The 25784-nt window shown below is 39.9% G+C and overlaps 1 protein-coding gene across 2 annotated transcripts; it reads right to left on the minus strand.

Moving 5' to 3' along the window:
- Positions 1 to 93: 93 nt before the first annotated feature.
- Positions 94 to 25249, minus strand: LOC100643419 (protein gooseberry-neuro). Of its 2 annotated transcripts, none has more exons than XM_048411646.1 (5): positions 23957 to 25249; positions 17343 to 17457; positions 2719 to 2915; positions 1645 to 2065; positions 94 to 1055 (listed from the first exon to the last, which is right to left on the minus strand). In XM_048411646.1, the coding sequence occupies exons 1-5, from the start codon at positions 24281 to 24283 to the stop codon at positions 823 to 825; spliced, it is 1293 nt and encodes a 430-aa protein (XP_048267603.1). In that variant the 5' UTR covers positions 24284 to 25249; the 3' UTR covers positions 94 to 822. The 2 variants fall into 2 exon arrangements, with proteins under 2 accessions (XP_048267603.1, XP_048267604.1); XM_048411647.1 differs by having other exon boundaries at positions 17343 to 17454; positions 23957 to 25243.
- Positions 25250 to 25784: the final 535 nt, after the last annotated feature.

The raw sequence follows: 25784 nt of genomic DNA on the forward strand, positions 1-25784 counted from the left end.
TAGAGAAGAAAGGATTCGATAAGAATTATTTTCTTTGCACATCTAGAAAAAACATTCCGTGCGTATGCCTTATGTATAATAATACAAATATATAAATATATCGATTTATTTACAAAAATAGACACATATGGAAATTTTTACGAAATTTTTCGATACAAACATTAATTTTTTATTCCTCATCTAATTAATAAGCGATTGCATTCCTGTACCGAGAATGTTTCCTATAGCACACTTTTTCTCTAATTTAGGGACGATGTTAAATACAAAATATTAATTTTTTAAATAAAACAACTAATAATTTAATAAATAATTTCTTTCTGTATTTTACAGATTATTCTTTGATACTCATACGACTTATGCAGTTTGTATAGGATTTGCTAGCTATATTACAATTAATGTTATATTAATACAGCACTAAAATGCGTATTGTGCCAACATATTGCCACGTCGCTTATTCTTTATTAAGAACTGTTGAAAGCTTTGTCATTCTTTGGAATGTACAGCGATTTAAAACTCTTGCCCAACAGTGTAAATGCCGCATTCTATCTTGCATTATTTACAAAATGTACAATATAACTCGAAGACCACGAGAGACAAACAGGACATATCTAAATCCACCTTTATCCATTTTCTTTATTTTTATTTCTCAGACATCTCGACTGTCTAAAGTAAAGACAAAGCAAACTTGCTAAACTCACAAGGATTATCGACGAAGAAGATGGAGAACCGGAAAGTTCTCCAGAAGGCGAAACCCATAATGCGCAATAAAACGTCGATCGATACCTAACTGACTTTTACTAATGCCCATGCAATCATCGTCCGTTAAAATATGCCGCCCACGCTTCGATGATAGTTCAACTGAGCGTGTTGGGAATAATCGTAGCCCTGGTCGTACCACTCCGCCGCCGATGCAGAATTCCCGGTACCAGAAGACGGTGTACCAGCATGACTCGCGTGTGAGGAATGTTGATGACTCGAATGACTCGACGTATATTCGCCTTGGAAGTGATTGAACTGTCCCCAGCCGAGTTGCGCCCTGGACCAATCGGTGTTACCTGAAATTGGGTCATCGTCGTTGCTCATTATCGTGTCTCAAGTATTAAAATTGCACGGAACGCGAGCAGATTTAAGATTGTACGCGTTAGGTTATAATTTATAATTTTTATTAAACGTATTGCACTTTTTCCAAGAAGGTGGTTCAATTCAAAGTACATGTTATCGCTGCGAGAAAATTTCCAAAGACACTCTTCAACCAATCGTAAAAAGTGCACGAAAAAGATGATAATAAAAATTGAAAGTTTTCACAAAAAAATGTATCTAATTCGCTGTGATTTTAATTTTCGCACCACGTATTACTCATTATGTACTAGTGATTTTGAATTCATTACAGCCCCAAGCCGACCAAACCAATTGCGATTCAAGTATCGGGCAGTTGAAATTGTCGAGTTCCCGCACGGGTTCTCGCACTCTACTAATCATATACGTACCTGACTATTATGGATAATGAGAAATTGGTAACATTATAAAAAGTAGAACTGATCAATTTGTCTTTGGAGGGGCTCGGTAAATGAACATAGAAAATAAAAATAATATTGCCAAGAGAAGAATGAAATTTCAATATTTCCATAATATAACACAGCTCACTAGGATTATGAGAGAGGGTAGTAGGTGCTCCGTGAGCCGCAGGAGGCTGAATCGTCGGTACTTGTCCAAGTTGCATCGCGTGCCCCTGTAAAGAACTCAAATGTCCCGAAATCGACACCGCGTGTCCTTGAAGGGCACTACCGATCGTGGAAGGCACTTGGGCTACGGAAGTGGTGGTTGACATCTGTGCATTGGTTCCTGGAACCTGATGAACAGCGGTGCTTGCTTGTTGCAACGTCGTTGGACTATGGTGCAACGTGGTTGGAACTTGTGTTATTCCAGGTGGTATTTGAGGGACTTGTGGTATTTGCGCAAGCTCGTGGCTCGCATATTGACAGGGAGTCAATGGCAAGTTTGCTACCGAGTGAACTATGCTTCCTGCATGCTTTCGTAGTCGCGCTCTGCGATTGCTGAACCACACCTGGAATTAGAGGTGTGTAAAGTTTGATTCAAATATCGAGTATAGAACTTCATAGTCAATTCATTTTTATAGTCAAATATTTGTAGTCATATGAAAGATTAAATTATACGAAAAATACAATGGTGCGCCAATATATCTTGTAGCCATCGTATAAATATCGACGTAGTGTTTAAAGTAGCAAAGGTATTCTTTCTAATTAACGAATGAAAAATCTAATTAAGAGTCGTCCTAGGAAAATTTGATATTTCTAATACTTCCTAATAAGTAAAAAAAGAAAAAGAAAAATAGAAATTTTAAATTATACGATAAATGTAATAACATCTTCATGTGCTTCTTTAAAAAATGCGAATAAACTCGTTGCTCGACCTAATATAGTTGAATAAACATCCTTCTATTCATTCCTAAAATTGAAATATTTCCATTCAGTACATAATTTAAGATTTTCGTTCAGCTATTGTATAACTCACCCTGTAACAAGGAACTAGCTTTCCATTTGAATCTCTTTCAAAGTGTACTATTTATTTTAACCATACGAGGCATTCTGTGAATATACATGTATATCTTGAATACCTCAGTAATTTTCACGTTCCTCGCACGACTAAACGCAAAAAGGGTAAATTGTCAGGATACTCGACAAAAGGCATGAGACTCACTTGAATTCTTGCTTCCGTGAGACCAGTCCTCTGAGCCAATTCTTCCCTAGCATAAACGTCCGGATACTGAGCACGCTGGAACGCTGTCTCCAGTTGTTCTAGTTGTTCCCCAGTGAATGTCGTCCTGCTTCTCCGTTGCTTTCGCTTTAGAGGAATTCCAGGTTCGCTTTCCGTATCGGATTCATCACCACAACGGCCTGTGGATCGTTGAATCATGCTATCATCTTATTTAGTCTGCGTTATACGGATTAATTTCGAGCCACGATTAATTAATCACGTTCAACGATACGCAATTTACATGCTAAATGATATACCTACCTATTTTTAACTTTTTAAATATAATATATATTAGAATATAATGCTTTTACGAACTTTGAAATTAATTAACTAATTAATTGCGCGAGAATCGATTGATCGATTATCGATCGGATCATTAATACATCGTAAAAGTTACGTCAAACGCGTCAAATTTTTGAGGCGCGAGATTCACAAGATTTTCATATCGCTTTATCAAGGTAAGAAATACGATAGTTCCTAGTATCTACAGTAGTCCCTAGAACTGTAAATACTTAATTATTTAATACTTAAATAGATGTAGTTATTTAAGAAGAATATTAAAAAAAATATACTTGGATATTAACTAGGAAAACACATAACCTTCCAAGATCGAAAGAAGAAATTCTCGTACTCATAGATTTCTCGAAATCGAATCGAACGATTTCTCCGCATTCCCTGAAACAGTCCGCAGCTTTCACGCCATTTAATTCTGCTTCACGAAACAAATCCGCAGGTAGGCAAACATCAGGAGAAGTAATCCCCATCAAAGGTACGTAAATAGTTTCCTGTCATAACAGACTTCTCTCCTTATTCTTGCATTCATTCTACCAGTTAAAAGAGCACGCGAAACGCGTCAGCGATTGAAGATGAAATCGACCGTGCCAGAGCTCTGATTTCGTTTTCCCCAAACGATTCGTTGGACACGTTCGACGGAAGCGAAGGTATTTCAATAACCTCAACCACGAGGAATCGATCCTCGATCCAACAATGGGCCTCGTTTCTGGACGCTCGATTGAACGATAATAGCGGACAATCGATGACACAATAGAGAGTCGACTTAGGAGCAAACTGTGCTTCGATTGATCGCAATGGTCATCTTTATTGGCTTATTTCGTGATCCGTATATTGTTATATATCCTTGTGCTTTTTACTGCCATTGAGAGAAATAGACGCACGAGCGTATGCGTTCTTATATTTGGCCGAATAAATACGAAGGAAGTGTTTAAAGAATACGAAGAGAATATTTAGTTTACAAATCATGAATACAATGAGTAAGAGGATATGAAAATTGGCATTACTGGTTCGAGTATCGAATTGAGAAAGAGAAGACACCTTGAATGTTCTTCCGAGTGTTGTATGCGTTGATGAAAGAAAGTATCTAAAGGAAGGAATTTTTGCGTGACGCACTTTGATCTCCCAGTGTGATTCCTGGAAGAAATTTGGGTAAGGTGAGTTATAGAAATGCAGTTTGATTTATTTGTTTCTGACGTATTGGAATTATTAATTGTACGCATGGGCTGCTTGGCTCTTATTGTTTGTTTTATTTTATTACTTATATTATTACATTTTCTATTATTACAACCACAGTTTAGAAATCACCGATACAACGAGCAAGAGGCATTTAACAATCGGCATATCAAGTGTCGAGTATCAAATCGAGGAAGGAAAGACAATTTGGATGTTTCTGGTCCTGAGTGAGTGCTGAATGCTGCGATCAGACGAGTGCTGCCACCTACTCTTACACCTGCCAAGTTCATGCTGCCTCTTCATTCGATAGATGACAGTACCTGGTTAATCGCAGGTAAGAAACGCAACAGTGTACGACGAGAACAAATATTATTAAACTTTGCATTGAGATGAATATTTTTCATCAAAACGAAAAGAATCAGGGAAGAGTCAGAATTAGGACAGAACGGACGGAAATTAGTTTCATTTTTTCATAGCCGTCTATCAGAACCTACCTGTAGATAGTGTTTCTACATGCGTAAATGAACACTGAATTGGATTACTTTTATCACAATTACTGCCAACTTTTGCTATTGCATATTCCTAGCTAGAGTCACAATCTTCTTCCTTGTATCGTTCGAATTTCGAAATACGTCTGTAGAGGCGTACAAATTTTTGCGCATATGTAGGTACTGACTATATCGGTTGAGTCATTTTTTGGAATAATATTTAATTATTTGAAAACTAGACTCGAAATTCGAATCAAAGTTGCATATTATACTTAGAGCTATAAATAACAATTTCCACAAACAATTTTAAGGATGAATTTCTAAAAGTTCTTAACGATTATCATGCGAACTATACGACGAACTTGCGCGTAATTTACATTATGTATCTAATTATGGGTTATATTTTTTTTTAAATGCAACGTAAAATTTCCAGCTAATAGAAATGTCTATAATCACGCGGAATTAATTCAAGTTCGCAAAAGTCGAGCGTTAATAAAAAACGACACAAGTATCTCGTATTATACGTATATATGGAGTAAAAATATTCATTTCAATAATATTAAATAACGAATCAAGTACAAAGACAGCGTATTCAGGCTGTATTGAAATAATTAAATATGAAATAAATATTCGCTGTATGGTTTTCCTCATGAAAGTTTCAAGGCGAGGCAATTTTTAAAGTATACGATATGGAAGGACGGTATTCTATAAATTTCCATTGAGAACTCTAAAAAATTCTATTAAAATTCCAAAGAAGAATGTTAGAAGCGGAGATTCTTTCTGGCGCAGAAAAAGATAGTAATATTTCGCAAAGAAGAGGGATCAAATTTTGACAAATGTGACGCGGCCTCCAGAAAGTGGAGCCACTTCAAAAGACCGCCGCTGGGAATTCGACAGGCAAATTGCACACTTCTGTCGCAGGCTTGGCCGCTCCCCGGCACAAAGTGAAAACCACAGGAAAAGAGGGTATTGTTCATAGCATGGCAAACGATTCGAGACAGGTTCTACTGTCCAAAAGGCAAAACATGACTCGTCGCCGTTTCTCAAGCAAAAGGATTCCCTTTTTCTCGATGACACAATGTCGGTACCTTTGTGGTTTTCTACGTTTTGTTACCATTTCTAAAGATTTATTGAAGTAAAATGAACGAATAGGATAATATATGTTTTGGAAAAATATACCAGACGAGTTTCTAGATATTAGGAAAAACATCGTTTATTTACAGAAATGGCGGTATTCAAGAAATAAATTTAGAATTAATTGCTCTTAATTAATTGTTGTTTCTATCAGGAATAGTAAAGAGTAAAAAATTAGGCAGGATATCTCAGTAACTATAATTAGGTATAATTGCGAGTATATAAACAACGATTTCAGAAACGTATCCAATAACATTGTAAACCAATAAGAAGCTAAAAAGGCAAGAAAAATCTAAACAATCTTCGATCCTCGAGTTTGACAATTTCGTTTCGCCTCGGATTATTAGAAAAATTTCAGGATCGTCCTTATAAAGCGATCCTAGTGGTCATTAAATATCCAACGAGTGTATGAAACGTACGCGTCTCGATGATCGTGGTAGGTTTAATGCGCCGTCGTGGTGAAATATCGAAGAACATTTTTTGGTCTGTCCGAGTTGGTCCGCGGTGTCCCACTACGAGGTGACAGGAATTTAAACCGGGTGTCCGTCGGCTTTATTGTAAATGCAACTTGTCTCCGAAGCATTCTTCCATTCTTCCGTTTGTCATAGAAGAAATGCGTACGGGCCGGCAAAGGTGCCGCCAAAGGGATCACCGAGTCTCTTCTGTCGTTCGTGTCCAACGCGGGAAATTTTACTCTTGCGACCGGTAGCCTTCGGATCGAATGGAGAAACGCAACTTTCCAAGCTTCTTCTTCTCGCGTTGTTAGTTAAAAGCGGACCTTGGAACTCGCTACGTTCTTTTATACCACGTGGCTGTGATTCCATTTAAATTAATTTCATTTCGAGCAACGCCACTTTCGCAGCTTCCTCCTTTTTGCTTCGTTAAACAAAGGCGCAGCTCTTTAAGAAACTTTTCCGTACTTCGTTTATATAATTCGATTTAATTTAATTTACTTCAATTTCGAGAATCATCACTTCCAAATATTCCCCTTGTTATACACGTAGCTGGTTAAAAGCGGAGATCGGAACTTCAATAATAGTAAAAATTAATTTAACTTCGAGCAACGGTATTTTTCAAACTTCCTCTTGTTTAGCTAATTGAAAATACGTGGGAAGAGATCGTGGAATTTAAGAGACCCTCCCGTACCCTGTTCATATAGTTTAATTTAATTCACTTTCATGTTATATTCATCGTGTTATGCGTATAGTTAATCGAACGAGGTGGAGATTGGGACGTGCCAAGCTCCCGCGCTGTGTTCGTATAATTTAACCTGATTCAATTTCGCATAATCGAGTTTCGAGGAACACCGCTTTCTGAGATTCTTTTTTATATTACGTATAATTAGTCGAAAGCAGAGATTGGAATTTATCAAGTTTCCTCTATGGAGGATCCGCACTTTACATCGAATTCCATTTTCGTTGGATTTCGTTTGTACTTTTCATGGCATTTAATTCGTTGCATGGCTGATGACCAGTCAGTTTCGAAGCTTGTTCAGCTGGATAATTGGCGAGGAGCGAGGATTGGAATTTATAAAGATAATTACAGCGAGTTTATTAACGTTCGCGTATGAGGGCGACGTGGAGTCAAATTCTATACAAAGTATATTCGTGTCGAGTTACTTTAATTCTATTTAACACTTTGCTTGCCACACCGAAATCACATGTTTCGTTGAGGGGTATTTTTATTATTCAAAGCGTATAATGGCAAAATAATAATAAATTGACGATGAAAGACAACATTCTTCCCCGATCGACCGTTTATCTTATTGGTGGTCACTGGTGACCACCGTGGCGCCTTGGTAACAGTCGATAGCGACGTATTATAACGAGGCTTCGTTTATTTCAACAAACCATTCGCATTCGTTATTTCATCGTAGGCAAAACGTGCAAAATATATCGTTGAAACGTGTAGAAGATACTGGTAAACGGTACTTGCTTGTTCTATATATAATATCAAGGTATGTGCACACGTCTAACTTCAATTACACGATTATAAAGCAGCATTTACGATTATTTTCTAAGCTGTGTTTATAATAATATTCGTAGATTACCCCTCAAAGATATGGATGCAAACACAGTGCAGCGTTAGATGCAAGAATTCTTCTCATTTTTTTTTTTTATTGATATTCTAATAAAAATGTTTAATCGTTCAATGGGGTACTTTTTATTTCAAAGTATCTTCTATTTATCGGTTATACTCAAAATGCCCTAACTGTCAATTTTCATACAATTTTTACAATTGTAAGAAATTGTATCGATCGCCAATGACCACCGTGGAGAAACCGTGGCGGGTCATATATGACCAAGGTGGCAGTCAAAGTGTTTTGTGAAAAATCAATAGAGCTCACGGCGAAGATTGAACAGGAACGTCAAAGTGCGAACGATTTTACTTTACACCGAAGCCACAGAGAAGAAGCGTACGTAGGTGACGAGTTATCTAGCCATTTACAACTGTTGCAAGCGGTCGTGCACAGATATCGAGGTTCGTTATACGGCGCAACAGTCTCTCGTTCATATGTAAACGTACAGGACTTTGCTCAGCAGGGATGCTGACCAGCACATTTCAGGATGACGTTGCTTCGAAAGAGATATTTGCTCTCGACTTCGCGGCCCTCTCTAATTGATTACACGCATCTTTTCACGCGTTCTATTCAGCCAATCGCCTCTCTTTTCATCTCGGTTGAGAGCCGATATTGATTGTGCCTATCAACGAGTAAACCCGACCGACAGCCGGAGATCGTCCCGTGTGAAGCGAGTAATTCACTGGTCAGGCATTTGTCGTGCGTCAACCAACGTCGTATATCAGCTTCTGATCATGTGCCGTGGATATCGATGAACGTCTTGTCTGTGTATTCTCGTCGCGAGGACAAGCTCGAATAGAACGATCGAAGAATCGCCGATTTTAAGCGAAATTTCTCTTAGCAGCTTTGAAGGAAAAACAACATCAACGATAAGAATCCCTGGCGGAAATTTTGCAAGCGGTAAATTTTACGCCAGTTCTTCGTCCGCTCAAAACCACATTCTTCGGCTACCTTCTTCAGGAGACCTTAAAGTTTGTCGAATTTTCGTATTAATTCGTTAGAAGACTATTTTGTATTGATTCAATGGAACGGTAATACCATTCTGATCTTCGCGATTCGATCGCTGTTTGCAATTTTTCGAAACTTACGACTGCTCGTTTAGAGCTTCGCAAGCAGCTTGTACAAGTTCGTACAACGAACGGATTGGTCATGGAAAATCATGGAAAATCACGGTGGAGGATAAAATTTTGCTGCTCGAAACTGCCCCCTCCCGCGGTAAAAACGCGGCAAACGTATCGCGCCATAAGCAAACAACGTTGGTTCCTGTTCTGCATCCGTTGTGTCGTAGGGAGAATCGCCGCTTTCCTGCGCCTCCCTTTTGCTTTCCGCGTGTCGAATCGCGGCCTGAATGGTGGAAAAGGTGCCGCACCTTCGTAGGTTATAAATCTAGTCGGGCCCTCCCTGTCCCACCTTTCTCTCTCGCAGCGGTCCTAGGGGGTCTTAGAGCGTGTGTGAGGTCCCCTAAATGGTAACAAATGTCTACAAAATGCCAACAATGAGCCGCGAAGCGGTTGACATCCGAGAGCGCATTTTATTTTCCTGTCAACGCTCCCTCGTAGCGAGACGAGGAAGGAACCATGCGCTTGTCATGGCAAACTGGTATATGCGTCGTTGTTTAAAATATCGCACGCGAACTCGCTGTCTGATTATTCGAAACAGTTGAATAAATTTCATCTACAGCTACGTTCCCTTAGAATTGATCGTATTTGCAATTTTGTTAGCATCGTTGCGAGTCTCGATCTTGTTGGTCTACGTACCTTTCGTATTTGTTCTAATTTTAATAGTCCCACTACGCCTACTTGCGTTTCATTCGAATTGCAATCCTTTCACAACTGAACGTATCCTACTTTTCAATTTTCCATTTCCCATATATATGTCTCGTTACTTTTCACCTAACGAAATTTCTTTTCCAGAGAACCTTCCGCGCCTATGAAAAATAATAAAATTCTTCGAGTCCGTTGATTCTTAATTTCGCTTCTCCTCGCATCGTAGAATATCTTTCCTCGAATATATAGCGACGATAAAGTAGCTCTTACCTAAAGGGAAATCAAATTTTGTGGATGTAAAGTGAACAAGATCAAACCGAAACCGCGTCGAAACCATAAAATGGCGTAGAAAGAGCGAACCGCATAGATGACTATAATTTATCTTGTTGTCAGCGTTGGCCGCAAGGGAAGAAAGAGGAGGTCGATGGGACAAGACTGTCAACACGAACGGCTATTCTTTCCCCGTGTATCGACCTGACCGAACCACTATAGCGCAGTTCTTCAAGTACAAATCAGGGCACGTAGGTACTCTTGGGAATTGTAAAGAAGTCACCGCCCAAGGATCATTAACCGCGAGCATGGTGGTCTCTGTCCATGGTGGAAATGGCACGGCAGAATTTTAAGCTCGGATCTGAGGCCCGTTTCCGTCTTTTGCCTGGCAAAAAGGGACTCACAGCGAACGTTGACTCGAAACGGTTCCATCTTCCATGGTTTCCCAAGCAGATAGAATTATAACATCGATCATCGTTCTGGATAGCAGATTGATCTTTCCGAAGAATTTGGAAGCGACGAAATGCGCATTCAAAATTTCTATTTTAATTTTGAACCCGTGCTTCGAGCTTATACTTTGCTTTTACAGGCTCGACCATGCGAGTTTATGCATTTTATTTCAAGTAACTTTAAGCAATTGTTATTTTAATTCCTATTATATTCGCTGGCAAAATTCCGAGAATATTCTTTCGCACCAACTTTACGATTAATTACCTTACATTTACTTTTATTCGTAGAACGATACGTTTGTTCTGTGAGAAGCTCGGTTAATTATTCTTCGATTCGATCGAGCATTTTGCGCTTGGTAAACGTTATTCTGCAGCTGCATTTATAAATCTCGCAAATTGCCGATTCCTAGAAAGCACCTATGTCTCCTGATCGAAGGCAGCAACTCGCGTGGTTTATGTACCGCAATGATTTATCGCTATCATTTTGCCCGGTGGTGGTGCAATGCTCGAGCAACGTATATTGTGAAATTTTTAAGATTTCATCGAATCTACGATTCTTCGAGTGTCACACTTCCCAATTCGACGTAATCTCAAACTACTTTTCATCCGACCGCTTCAATCTCGCCCGGTTGCATTAATGTTTTTACCAGGTACCGTTTCACAGATTACAATCAAACGTGAACCATTACATGGATCGGTCGGTGTATTCTCGATCTGAAAAGGATTATATGCTCGCGTGACAAGGACCGCAACAGCTTGCAGCGTAACATATTAGATACACGGCTTGATATCACGCCGGACAGGCTGCTCCTTTTCTTTGACATTGCTCCTTTTTCCATTCTGACACTCTCGCCCTTCGCCTCTTTTTCATTTGCTCCCATTCTTTTTTAACGTTGATGCTTCATTGCATCGAAACGCAACCGTCTCTCGCCTGTCTTTTTTTCCCCCGATCGTTTTGATAAGGTTCGCTGGGATCAACGTGGAGCGGACCATTGACATTTATTTCATACTTTGAGCGATAATATCGTGTCTCTTATAGGTTTATCGAGCGTTGTTTCCGGGCAACACTGTAGCCCGTGTTAAGGCGGCGGTTCGACTCGTTGTTTTATATTATTTCTATCAAATTATATATTCAGATGTGATTAAAATATGAACTGAAGGTTTACGAGCGGTTTGACGCGATGTCAAACACCAGTGCCAACACAAGCGGATATTCTCTAAGAAGTGATAAACAGACGAGCAACAAAATACCTTCCGCTAGTAAGATAATACGCTATGAAATTATGGTAATTACAGCCGGGAATATTAATATTTATCGAACAAACCTACTTCTAACGAGTAGAGATTCTATGGTCGTCGATGTACTCGTAAATAAGTATTTGCACAGCGCTAATAACCAGTTAAATAGTTTGTCTTCGAACCTGGGATTCGACGAATTACAAAGCCAACTCGTTCCTTGCTAGTTCGATCTCAAGTGTCTTAGCAACCTAAATAATCCTCCTTCGCCTCGTAACTCGTCACGTTCCGTGGATCCTCAGCCTTGCGTCTTTTTTACGATGACTAAATACGTAAATAGATCGATTAAAATAACCCTATGCTACCTTGCAATCCGTTAAATTTGCTCGATTTTCAACACCTGTACGAGACCCTAATGACATGTTCTATCTCTTCTCGCGTGTCAGTGTACTTAGCTGGATCGGTTAAATCAATGTCTCGAATTCTCAGCGGCGCGTCGATCGTCGATACAATCAATAAACCTGATTGTGAATCACTTAGCGGCGTTGCTCATCGGGTCGGTTGGTTCTGATTACGTAGGAGGTCGGAGGTGGTGTAAAGTGTAAAGCATCGGAATGGATATACATATAACACACGTGGAAAGGAATAAGAGAGAGAGAAAGAGAGAAGAGCGAGAGAAGGAGAGGGTGGGCAGGACCCATTAGGCTAATCCCTCGTCGGCGGCCTCGGCCAAAGGAACGGAATAAGAAGGAATGAGAAAGCCACAGGCTACGTGTCATTCCTGCTCGCCTGCCGACACCTATACTCGGCCGACACCTTCGTGGCCGAGCTGTACGAGTATATCCGTTCAGAGGTGCTCCCTATCACGATTGCTCTCTCGTATTCCTTCGCCATCCGCGATGGAATTCGTCCATTGTCCTTTCTCTGCGTACGCGCGAATCCGCGTACACCCCTGTTCTCCAGCGTTAAAACGCTTACTATGCAGAAAATCGGACGATTCGGATAATCAGTGAAACGACGTATAAAAATACTATCAGTTAGACATTTGAAATCATCTTTCTTATTTTTTCAATTTTATCTACGTTTGCTATTTAGTATTACGTAACAGTAATTTTCTTCGCGTGGATATTTAGGATTTGAATGAAAGCGTTTTCGAAGGTAGCAGAGATGCGGGCTATTTGTATTATATTTTTCTAGATTCGAAGGATCTGTGCGCGTGATGAGTCTGAACTTACAGTGCAGCGAGTAAGATGTTAGATGGGATAGTGATTCTTGGATCGTAATGGTTATGCAATAGGCTGTACATATTTGCACTGTGTGAAGGTATTGGAAGCTAGCAAGCGGTCTATACAATTGGTCGCATCCAGGAAGGAAAATGATACCGCTGACAGAATCTTTAGTCCTATCTATCTGTGATCTTCAAATTTGTACGTTGCAATTCCAGTCTTATTTCAACACTTTTAATGTTTTAGTCGTTGAATTTCCATAGACACCACCCACGGGTGTGGCGGCTATAATACAAGCAAATTGATAGTTTATGGGTTCTAGTGCCTTCCATTGGCTAGTTTAGTATCTATTTCGATATGCTAATTCAAAACACCGCACGATCATTGGTTTCGTTCAAGAAACGTTAAAAGTTGCGAATGTACTATCTCTCGATGATAAACTATAGCAGTTGTACCACTATATCAGATAATAATTTATTCCTTTCCTAAGCAAATTACTCCTTTCCATATATTTCTCTTAATTCACCGACATTACTGTTTCGAATTAAATCAACGACGCGATCAATCAATTAAATCAAAACGAGGCGAACGAAATCGAAGAATTCCTAGGCAACGTTCGATTGACGAAAGAAGACTGAGCTACCGAAACGAAGGTTTGTCGCACCTTGCGTTACAAATTTTGCAAATTGATGGACGCTAATTTTTGAATTCTAAAATGTCCGTTTAGGCGATTTAATTTGGGTTTAACGATCGCTCAACCCCAGCGACGATTAAACGTGATAATTACAAGTGTTCTCGCGAGATCGTGGTGCACGAGAAAGAAGTTTGATGGATTAACTTTTAATTAAAAGGTATTAAACATTAACGACGGTCATTTGCAAGGACGATGAATGCTCGGGCACGGTCTATGCCGATGGATATCTGTAATTGAGGGGTTCAGTTTTAAAGCGGTCCGTAACACTTCGTTCACGAAACGCTTCAACAACAGCCCTCCATGGCTTTACACCTGTTCCGCTTCGCGTTTTATTAATATTCATTTACCCCTATCTCCAACGTTGCATCTGATTAACATACTTTAACGTTAATCGTAACAGCTTTATTAATATTCGTGTCGTTTAGGTACTTGCGGATCAGTTAGCGGTTAAACGTCGGATTATATTTAAATATTTCTTTACGCTGAGGTGTAGCTTTTATTCGAGTAATAATTCTTTCAGGGCTACGTCGAACACCATATCCAATGTGAAATTCGTAAGTAGCTTATTCGTTGTTAGATTATTTAGATTTTTCATTATCCATTAGATGACTGTTTCTAATTATGTAAATTAAATTTGATGTATTTCCATTGAATATCCATTATTATATTTACAATTACGCCGTTATTAATCATTTCACGTCTAACTCGTCGTTACATCGGCTGGATCAGATCTATTTTCAATGGAGTAGGCAATTAATGCTCTAATCGATCTTCGTCCACGCAGTTTCTTCGACGCTCGATATATTAACGGTACTGCTTTTATAACATTAGCAGCGATTCACGTAATTTCATTACTTTCTTTCCATTTACTGCTACGGGCAAGCGTTGAATCGCAAAGAAGACGTAGCAAGCTTTGTTCCTTCTTTCCAAATAAATTATTATCTGACGCTTGGTTCAAAGAAGGTTCTAACGTGTCGTGTATGTTGAAAATTATGCAGATCCATTTACGTTCATATTCCATGTAGTCCTTGCGACGAATATTCGCAGTTAACGTTATTATCAGAAAGAAGACATTACCCGATACAATTCTCATCCGATATTTTGCAATCCTTGAAAAGAAAAATAATACGGCGTGGCATTTCCAACTGGTTAAAAATAATCATCGTTTTCGTCATTTTCAAAAGACCTTGCTCACAGCTATACAGCATCGACAACGAAAAAATTCCATTGTCTTTTCATTTCCAGCCCCTTTTCTTCGTAAGCGTCGAAAGCCAACACGTCGAGAGACTCGCATGAAACTTATTCATCAATAGGCTGCATTGCAAGGTGTCACGGTGCTTACGGGGGTCCGTAAATGAGCACCACTGCCGACGTGTGGCAGGCGGCCCGTTTGATCTCCGCGGGACCCTCGCAGGGCCCTACAGTCCCTTTGCCTCTCGCCTCTTTCCTCGCATTCTCCAAGATCCACGATCGAAGGATCTAGCCGTTCTTCTCCCACCTTCTTCTCCTGGGCCCGTTTCCCTCTCGTTTTCTCTCTAAAAATAAACGCACGTATACGCGCGTCTCTTCCTCCACCATGTCTTCCCTCTTCGTCTCTTTCCTTGTCCGTTGCTTCTTCTTCGTCTCTCGTCCTCTTTCCGTTTCCTCCCTCGCTCGCGCAGACTATTTTTATTTATGAGAAGCCGTCTCTCTCCACGTTCAATCGTCTCTCTTTCTGCCTTCCTTCTTGACCGCGGCAACGCGCCTGACGGTCCCGACTTTTAAGACTTCGGAACACCTGTACCGCTAATTCCTCCTTGTCTACCTGTATCACTCACGAAAACAAATTCCCGCCTCGTGTCAACGGGCAGTGACTCGATGTCGCCTGAAATCGTGTCTGAGTGCTTGATACTCGTGGAGGAATTTTGTTGCAGCGGATTGGTGGGGAACATTGGCTTTGTAGTATTTTTCACGCTGGATGTTAATCGACGAGGATATACCTTGTTCCTATGCTACATACGAACGGAACGTTTTTGTCCTTGAGTTTCTTTTCCCTGGCTATTCGATCGATCAGATGGGCAAGACGAAATTGACTCGTAAGTAAGATCAGTTACTTGCATCGCTCACGTACAATTTCTGATTTCTTCATTTCGAGACCTTTCATCCTTTCACGCGCCGTTTCATTTACTTTAAGAATAAGTTTCTTTGTAGCTATTTTCTCATTATAGTAGATTAAATAATTTCTTCGATCTTGCATATTTTTGCAATTTTAAATAGATTTCGTTTATAGAATATTCTATTGGGGTAACTTACCGAATATTCTCTATATTTCCGCACTTAAGAATTTTCTATAAAATACTTTAACTCGTTCGTTATATGTATTTACAATAATACGCTCCATTTTATATGCCCAAGAGAAAGAATAAAAAGAAATAAGCGATCTGTCGCGTATTCTGTACATTTTTAAATACGTAAACATCCGCGATGGACCATCGACTCATTCACCGCGTGTATCTGTAATTTGCTCTATTTTCTGATACATATCCGCGAAAAAGAATACGAGGGAAGAGGAGCAAAAATAATCGTTCAGAACTTGAAGAAGGAAGTCTCGAAAAGGGGAGTGCACGGATCGCGAATGAAATGAGAAAAACGACGAGGAAGACTAAGAAAGGAGAAGAACAAGACGAAGACGAAGAAGACGAAGAAGACGAAGAAGAAGAGGGATAATGCGTGCCCCGTAAGATATTGACACTCCTGTAATCCGTTTGTCGGACGTGTGGGCAACCTGGCTAATCCTGCTCACGCCCACCGAAGATTAAATCCTGAAGGCTTCCCGGCTCATTCGGACTAACTTGGCCTAACCGACGACGTAGGACCGGACTTAAAGTCCTGTACACACGCTCGCGTACGTCAAACTTCGTTCGTAGATACAGCAGAGGTTAAAAGCTCTTGATGCCCTCCGACGATGGATCGGCGGCCGTGTTTTTCTTCTTTCTTTTCGTCTTTCGCCTCGCGATATCGTCTCGCATCGCTACCACGTCCTCTCTTTTTTACGTTTTATCACTCGTCATCATTCTCTGTCTCTAAGTTTCTATCCACGCGTTTTTCCTTCCTCAGGCCAATGAATAATTAACACGCCGATGACGCGCGCCACGTCGTACGACGCTGTATCTTTCTGTATCTTGTGGAATCGCAACGTTCGCGTTTTAGTTACGCGATCGAATCTTGGGGCGATTGTTCGGTTCGAGTTCGGGGCTGAGATCGTCATAGAGATCATCTTCGATAGCCTAATTACTTTGGCGAAGTAGATAGAGGAAAATTGCACGGATGACGTGACGACGATTTTGTTGTTAAGAGAATCTTTACTCTCATAGAAAGAAAACTAGAAAGAAAACAGCCCATTGACCTTACTAAAGAAATAAAATAAACAAACCCGAAGATGGTATCCCACATGTTGTTTAGCAATTAAGTTAGAAAAATTGACCGAATGTCCAGCCGGACAAATTGTGAAGTACAAATTAAATAATAAAAAGAAAGAGAATCTTTAGTGATCTCGGTGAAATGAATATGCAAGGGGAAACATAGTAAACGTCGTAGTTAGCTCTAATGACAGTTATTGGACACTTCTGGTAGTTTGATATTTCCAGTTGTCGTTTGTGGCACGCACGTGACGAAGAAAACGAGTTTAAAGCAATCGTTCGAATGCCTCTGTTTAATGCAAAGAGTTACACCAAGTTTGAAATAAATTTTATATACTAAATTCTAATCGTGTACTCACCGCCGCCTAGTATACCATCGATGGTGTAGTCCTTTTTCCCATCATCACCAGGTCGTCCACCGCGAAGTAACCTGCTGATGGAGCTGACACTTGGAGGGTCTGAGAAACCTTCCTGCTTGAACGAAATTTGATCAACGATTAGCAACGGTATAAATATCTTAACGATAAAATACAAAATAAATCTTCCATTCACAATCGATGTGCCGATAATCGAGATTCTACTCCTGGTAATATTATTACACCCGAAATCCATTAATATCTTGTGGAAAATCTGCTTTGTCATTACCTAACCCGATCACAGCTATATATCCTAAATTTAATGTCTCCTTTTCGTTTTATTTTCATTACTAATTCGCGAGAACAATGCAAGCTCGCTGCCGGCGCGCCGTGGGTTGCACTTTGCCTGGCATTTGCGATTTGCAAATGCAGCCTACTGCACTACAATTTCGCGCGATCATTTTCAAAGCAAAATATACATTTTGCGCCGCTGAGATTCAGCGTTATTACACATCGCGTTGTGCACCGTTATGCGCAAGTATTTACTACGCTTGAATTCTTCGATGGTACGGTTGGATAGATCGTGAAATCTTTTTTACGTACGAGACACTGAGAAGCTTTGCTCGAAAAAGCTGGCAGAACGAACGTTTTGGAAATTGTACGCGCCTTCCGCCTTACGAAATTCAAAATGGATTTACAAATCCATTTCTGAGTAAATTCTCTTTCGCTAGCGTTCTCCGCTTACTCTTAGATACGATTATTTTGGTCCAAAGACTTAAGAAACTCGGAGACCTAAGAAATTGTTAATGCTGCGTTTTTTAACGCAGGCAAAGAGCGTGGCTTCGTTGGTTATACTTTATTCCATAAAAATTCTAAATTGTAAATTACCAAACGTGAAATTTTCTGATATTTTTGAACAATCTTCGTGGGATTAGACGATATAGTAGAAGGCATTTGGAAATTATTTCCAGCAGGCTATTCGGATATCTGTACTTGGAGGGAATTTAATTTTCTCTTTTCTGGGAGCAATACCATAAATATGTTATTCTAAAAATTAGTAATTATCGCATAAATCATTCTGCTAAGGAGCAAATTGACAATCGACAAATTGAAAATTTGATATATATATATATATTTTAACAATATTTCAAACAAATAGATATAATTGAATGTCTTATTATATATGATAAATACGTTTCATTATCGTATTTAACAAATTTCCTATACGTTTTATTTTACACCATAACTATTTGAAACCCATAAAGTTATCGACCATCTTTCTAATGTAGAATTAGCTGATTAAAATTTTACGACTAATCCATCAGTTACGTATTTCAACTGTATATTTTGCAACGGCGGCATGTAACTAATTATCCGATATAAACCTATGATATCGCAATCGAATATTTATCAGAAGTTAATCATACTCAAACGGCCTTTTTACGAGCCTCATGAATATAGTCACAAAATCTGTATTTAATTTTGAGACAGATCAATATACCAATAGCGTCGCGTCTACAGGCTGCGGACATATTTTATAGACTATAAACGTCGATAAACGTTTTCCTGGAGCAGAGGCGTGAATCGAGCGAGGCGCAAATTACAGAGCCTCCGATTATAATAGCAACAGTAGTTGGGTATGGCCATAAAAGTGTTCAAGTTTTTAATTCGCAGAACACATTTTTCATTTGCAAAACAAATTGAGTTATTAAAATTGTATTAAATACCTTCATCGTCGATATAAAGCAAGAAATGCCTAATTGACACTCCATTTGTTCAAACACTTCGATACGTATTATGAAAAATGACGATGATTTCGCGTAGGAACGAGAACGAAGATCTTTGATATTTATAGTGAAACGACAGGATACTATGGTATAATACGTATTAGGTATATATTCTAATAGCTATAATATTCTAAATATTTGATTACAAAATGTCATAGTTCTCGATATTATACAAAATCATCCTTCTTCGATCGACGCGTCCTACGATTGCCAACCCGAAACAGCGTCTGATCTTTAATCTCTCCGATGCCTTTATCGCTTCACGAAGCGTAGATCCCGACCTACTACCACGCACAACCTCCGCAACGAAACGCCGATACTCATATACATATTACCTCGCGTACCCGGCGGCATCTTGAAAATCTGTGAAAATCTGCAAGCCATATCGCCGCTTATCGATCTTCCTTATCTCATCGACGAAGCCCGAGAGATAATCCGAAATCTTACACGGTTAAAGGGGAGCACGAGGAAAACCGAGAAATCGATGGTGGCAGAACAAAATAAAGGAAGGAGGAAGGAAGAAGGAAGATTCCCGAGGAATATATCGAAATAAAAAAGAGATCAAATAAAATAGAAGAAGCTAGAGTGTCCTAGGTCTGAGGTGAAAGAACCGCGTCCCTATGCATACAGTCGGAGCAAAGATAAGTGGAAGAAGGGTAGTGGAACAAGGTATCGATGAATTTTAAACGAACTACTGCTTAGTGTTATGTATTCGAGTTTCGTTTGCTATGTATCTTGCTAGTGCATAGATTATTTAGTAAACGATTGAAATTGACTTTCAGCGTGTAGAAACAGCGTATTTAACGAAACTTCGTTAATACCTATTCCCGCTACCTGTCCGCTTATTTTTGCCCTCGACTGTATATTCGACGAAGATGAAGAGAAAGGTGGAGGCCTGACGAGAAGAGTAAAAGAGTCGGGTCGGAGTAAAAAGGGATGGAAGGTGAAAAAAGCGAAAAAGAGGGTCGCCGGTGTCGATGGCTATCTTTCGGATCGGCGATCTCAGAAACAATAACGATCCTTGTGCCCGTTGGTGGCGGTCGAGGCTTTAGGTCCGGGGCGATGACAGCGCGAGAGAGACGAACCTCTCTGTCGAAGAACGAGCAGAGAAACGTTGTAAGAAGGTGGATGAAGAAGGATGGATGCCGCCCCAGGTCTTCGGCACCAGGAACGCCTCCTTCCAACATTAAATGCCGTATTAATGCCGGCCACGACCGCCCGCTTCCACGACTCTGCAACGGCGTACGCGTTCACGAAACCGTTTTTCCTCTTTCGGCCTCGTCCTCCGCCTCTCAGCTTTGCCTCCACGCGTAGCCCGTCTCTCCTGCCCTTCTCTGCCTCTCTTTGTCTCGGTCGATCCTGTGCAGGATGCGTATACCAAGCTGCAACCTTCTCCTCTTCCAACATCCAAGGATTTATCTCTCTATCGACGATCGCCCTGGGTTGTACCACGTGGTTCCGCGATGGATCGGTTCTATTGGTTTCGTTGGTTTTGACGAAACGGAATGGAGGGATGGAATTTTTTCCTGGGCATCTCGTGGATTGAGAACCGTATAGCGATCTTTATCTTCGTCGCGGCAGAGATATGCGGGGTTGGTTCTGCCTTTTTTTTTTCATGTTACCAGGCGAGTGCTACCGCTACCCGAATATCTCGATCAGTGGTTTCAGCGGTCGGGTCCGGTCCCGTTTCGGCCACCTTTGAATTCTGGGTGTTCGCGAACTGCGACTATGGTTTTCGGGAAACGCAACATGCCATGCATTCATTTTATCTTAGAAGCTTAAGGGTTGTTGTTAGAGCGTTGATCGAGCTTCTGCTAATCGAATTTCTGTTACGGTGATTTCGGTAGAAATCGATTGCTGGAGGATACTGATCAGGTAGAAATGTCTCGAATTATTTTTGGAAATAGCCTGTAGCGATGACCAAACGCTAGATCGAACCAGGCGGCACGTTATTCCGTTATATTCTCGGAATATTTGCTATATTTGCGAGTGAATTTGCGAACAAATTCGTTTGACGTTTTAAATCCTCCTGTTTCGAAAGCCACGTTTTTATTCGTGTCGATGATAGACGACAGGAAATTCTATTAAACCAACGATGGTAGTCTTCACTCAGCGGGATAATTTTTGGCAACGCCTGAACTACAAACTCGGAGTTCTGCATCAGGATTAAAATACAGGGGCGTGTGACAGTTATAACGCAACAGCTGGTCACACGATTGCCCTAAGATCACACAACACGAGTATAACTATGAAAATATACATATATTACTCGAAGCGTTCCAAGATTAATATCATTCTCACATCCCTACGAATACGAACGATTGGAAGCCTATACGCCATGGACACGATTCACGCCCTCGTATAATCGCGTTACACGTTCTTTCTTTCATTCTTTTTTAACTGTCCTCTCTGTCGAACATCCAGCGAGGAAATTATTATCTTCCGCGAAGTTCCAGCCGGAACATGGCTGTTCGCATGGTGATGCTTACGATTTCTCAAGGTGTCGAGATAAAACGCCGCACACGGAAGAGGCTATTCTTGGAAAAGTCGTTTTGCATACTCGAAAATCGCGGCACGAACGAGGGAGCGTTACGCCAATGAGGTGTGGGTGTAGGCGGCGGGCAGTAACGTATTAAAGGACACGCGAGTCGCCTCGGGGCGCTCACGTACACCCCTGCCCACCTCGTGCACGCCTCGTGCACAAGATTAAAAAGCCCCACTCACTCGCGATCTTTCGAGAGATAGAGGGACCCTGCGGAAACGTCCACCCCCCGATCTAGAGGTCGGACGACGACGCCTTTCAACGTTTTCCACCGTGGAAAACTGGATCCGCGAAATTGCTACTTCGGTACAGAGAAGGTACGGTCAGCTGTTACGCGTTCTAGAGCTGTTTCTATCGATAGACGCAAGCATTTGCATCTTTCGTGGACATATTTGTCTATTGGTTTATCGTCGATTTAAACTGTTATATACTGACACGTTCATTTCTGTATATATATGCGAATCGTGTATGGCAGTGAATGTATCGGGGACCCATATGTTAACACTTTGACTGCCACGCCGAAATCACATGTTTCGCTGAGGACGCCACGGGAGTATTTTTATTATTCAAAACGTATAATGGCAAAATAATAATAAATTGACGATGTGAGACAACATTCTTCCCCGATCGACCGTTTATCTTATTGGTGGTCACCGGTGACCACCGTGGCGCCTTGGTAACAGTCGATAGCGACGTATTATAACGAGGCTTCGTTTATTTCAACAAACCATTCGCATTGGTTATTTCGTCGTAAGCAAAACGTGCAGAATATATCGTTGAAAAGTGTAGAAGTTACTGGTAAACGGTATTTGCTCGTTCTATATATAATAGCAAGGTATGTGCACACTTCTAACTTCAATTACACGATTATAAAGCAGCATTTACGATTATTTTCTAAGATGTGTTTATAATAATATTCGTAGATTACCCCTCAATGATATAGATGCAAACACAGTGCACCGTTAGATGCAAGATTCGTTCTCATTTTTTTTATCGATGTTCTAATAAAAATGTTTATTTATATATTTATATTTACTTTTTATTTCAAAGTGTCTTCTATTTATCGGTTATACTCAAAATGCCCTAACTTTCAATTTTCATACAATTTTTACAATTGTAAAAAGATCAAGCTCTCCGGTCACCAATGAACACCGTGGCAGTCGAAGTCTTACAGATCTAAAGAACTATCTAGGTGTAGAGGATGGTTGGTCGTGTGGTTTAAATGACGAGATTACTCGATATTGAAACCGTCAAATATATTTAGAAATAATTAATAAATAGAGAGGAAGTTCGCTAAGACGCTCGATACTAACCGATTCGCTAAAGATTGTTTATTGATCGCTATTAAACTCGCTCGAGACTGAGATTGAAAAACTTTTCACCTTGCGATCGCGTTCGTTTATTTATATTGGTCGAGGAAGTACCGGAAAGTTTACATTCGTTTTTGTTTGACGTTTACACGTAGCGACGACATTGTTTTGCTCGGAGTTGGTTTATTATTACATTAGGTATATCCTAACACTGTTGGTACTCCGAGGCAAAACAACAACGTGGCTCGGATTGTCCTCTAGCTCATGTGCTGCTACTAAAGAAAGACAATTTTGATATTATCTTTTGGAACGAGCGATCCATTGTTTTATAAGATTGAAGGCACGTGATGAGGAAAACAGTCGTCACGCCTTTGGGTATCGATAGCTAACGATGATTAAAGTTAGAATTTACCGGAGTATTACATTAAATACTAAGCTTCTGCCTTTTGCGGGATGAAGCATGTTTCCACAAAAGAGGGTAAAGCATTGCCAAAGTATTTTTTAAGAGCGTTTAGTGGTATGGAAACTTAATTATAAAAAGTTTAATGTATATTATATTATAAATAGGTACCAGTAACGTAATGAATTTATTAGCGGTAATAACTTTGATTCGTAATAACTTTGATTCTTCCAGAGTTCCATTTATGACGATATTTATTACCTATTTTAAACCTGTATTATCTTAGATCGTATATTCAATAAGCAATTTAACGTGTATTAAGCTGCAGTTTAAGTACCTACATATAATAAAATATATAAGTAGATGGAATTTCGTACAATTGTGAAATTCAAGTGCAACCATCTAATACCTGTAATTTAATTATTTATTTCATTATTTCATTATTTAACATCTATTACGTTAACGAAACGTTCTATTCAATTGAAACAAGATACATACATACGAATGATCGATAAGAGGTAGAAGTGACTTTTCAAGTCGATCCAATAAAACGAATTGCAAGACTGTTTCTTTCTTACCTTCACCAATTTTTCTCTGATTTCCCACGAGAAGATTGCCGGATTGTCCCTTTTCATTTCTTCTATCCTCGCCTCGATTTCAGGGGTTGCTACCCTCGGCTTGCTACCGCCGATGACGCCCGGTCTAATGGAGCCAGTTTCCTGGTAGCGATTCAAAATTTTCGAAACGCAGCCGTGAGAGACGCGAAGTTGTCGCGATATCACGCAAGGGCGGACTCCAGCCGCTGCCATTTCGACAATTTTCAGGCGAATGTGATTCGGTAGCGGTCGGCCGTTGATGAAGACGCCTCCCAATTGATTCATGCGTCCCTGTCCTGTCGGAAACATTCCATCAGTCTTCGTGTATTCGATTCAACGTGCACGAATGTCTCAATCGGAGATTGAATACAGACAATCGCCAGTTTGCTGCGCAACATCGTATTCTTTATTGTATTTCTGATTTACTTTTGTAGCATATGTTTATGGAAAATTGATAGAATTTATGGGAAATTTAAAATTGCTAAAACACGTGCGATGTACCAGAAATACGTAAAATATTCAGAGCGTAGCAAATCGTTATAAAATTTGAATAGAACGAGTCTTTATGTAGGATTTATTTCTTTACAATTGTGGAAATACGAATCGAGTGAGAACAGTTTGTACATTTAACATTTTTTTGAGAAAAGACAGATTTTAAGTTACAGTGTTCCATAAAATTTAACTTGTTGTGTCCAACGTTATATTGTCTCGTGACGAAATATCTGCAAGCAGTTTTAAATAAACCATACTTTACGAATAATTCAACTTTAATTCATAAAATGTGCTACGGATCCTCCGCTCGAAGTTTCCACTCGATTTACATAAAACATTTCAAGTAGTCTAATAATTAATCGTATCTATGATGAATTGACGTCTTGAAACTCGTCTCGTACTTCTCCGAGCAGACTTCGACATCCGATCATGGAGCACCACGCTCTTCCAAAAGTTAAAAGCGATTGAGAAGTGGAAAGTGAATCAAACCATCGACGATAGACGCGAACGTTCGAGTTGTGTGAAATTCTATTGCCAAGGAGATTAATAGACACACGAGTTAGTTCGTTCGGATTCTTCGACACAGGTACAGGGATCGTGTCTAGATTTTCTCCAGGGTCAAAGAATATTCAATTACGCGGCTGCTGGATGAAAGACGGTGCAAAACGATCGACGATGAGGATGCAAAGAATTGCGCGAGAAAGTAGCATGATTTCGTTGGATGGAAAAAATTCACAGGCGCAATTGCAGTGATTGGTCTTGAAATTAGCGGCTAAATCCGCGTTCAAGGCGCAAACGTGAAATCAGATAACAGGGAATACTAAAAAAAAAAAAAAAAAAAAAAAAAACGAAACGGGCCTAACAACCGTAAAATTGAAGAAGTTATGCTCACAGAAGGCCATTTTCAGAAGGCTAACGGGGCCCAAATATCCGATATCGTTAGTCCAATTAGCCACCCTTTCGTGCGCGATATTATTTTCATTATCACGCTCGATTATGCTGCTTGTAATTAGCATTGGAGAGCCGGAATAATAGGCGAATCACGCGGATTGCTGTTTATCGGTACACCCTTTAATTAACTATAAAAACTTGATAAGTGGATTATCGTACGGAAATATTGGTACGTAAATGCGATTTTATCGAACATGTGAAAAGTATCTCCGCGTTGGTTCTCTGAATATTCAAATTTAGGTACACGTTAGGTTGTTTGAGTTAATTAAACGAGAGGGATATTCTGTCATCGTTTTCGAAGAGCGTATTTTTGACCAAAACTCAAAATGGTCTTTGTAAGAAATTTTACAAGATACGATGTTACAAT

The sequence above is a fragment of the Bombus terrestris genome, chromosome 14 (genome assembly GCF_910591885.1).
Source record: "Bombus terrestris chromosome 14, iyBomTerr1.2, whole genome shotgun sequence".
NCBI lineage: Eukaryota > Metazoa > Arthropoda > Insecta > Hymenoptera > Apidae > Bombus > Bombus terrestris.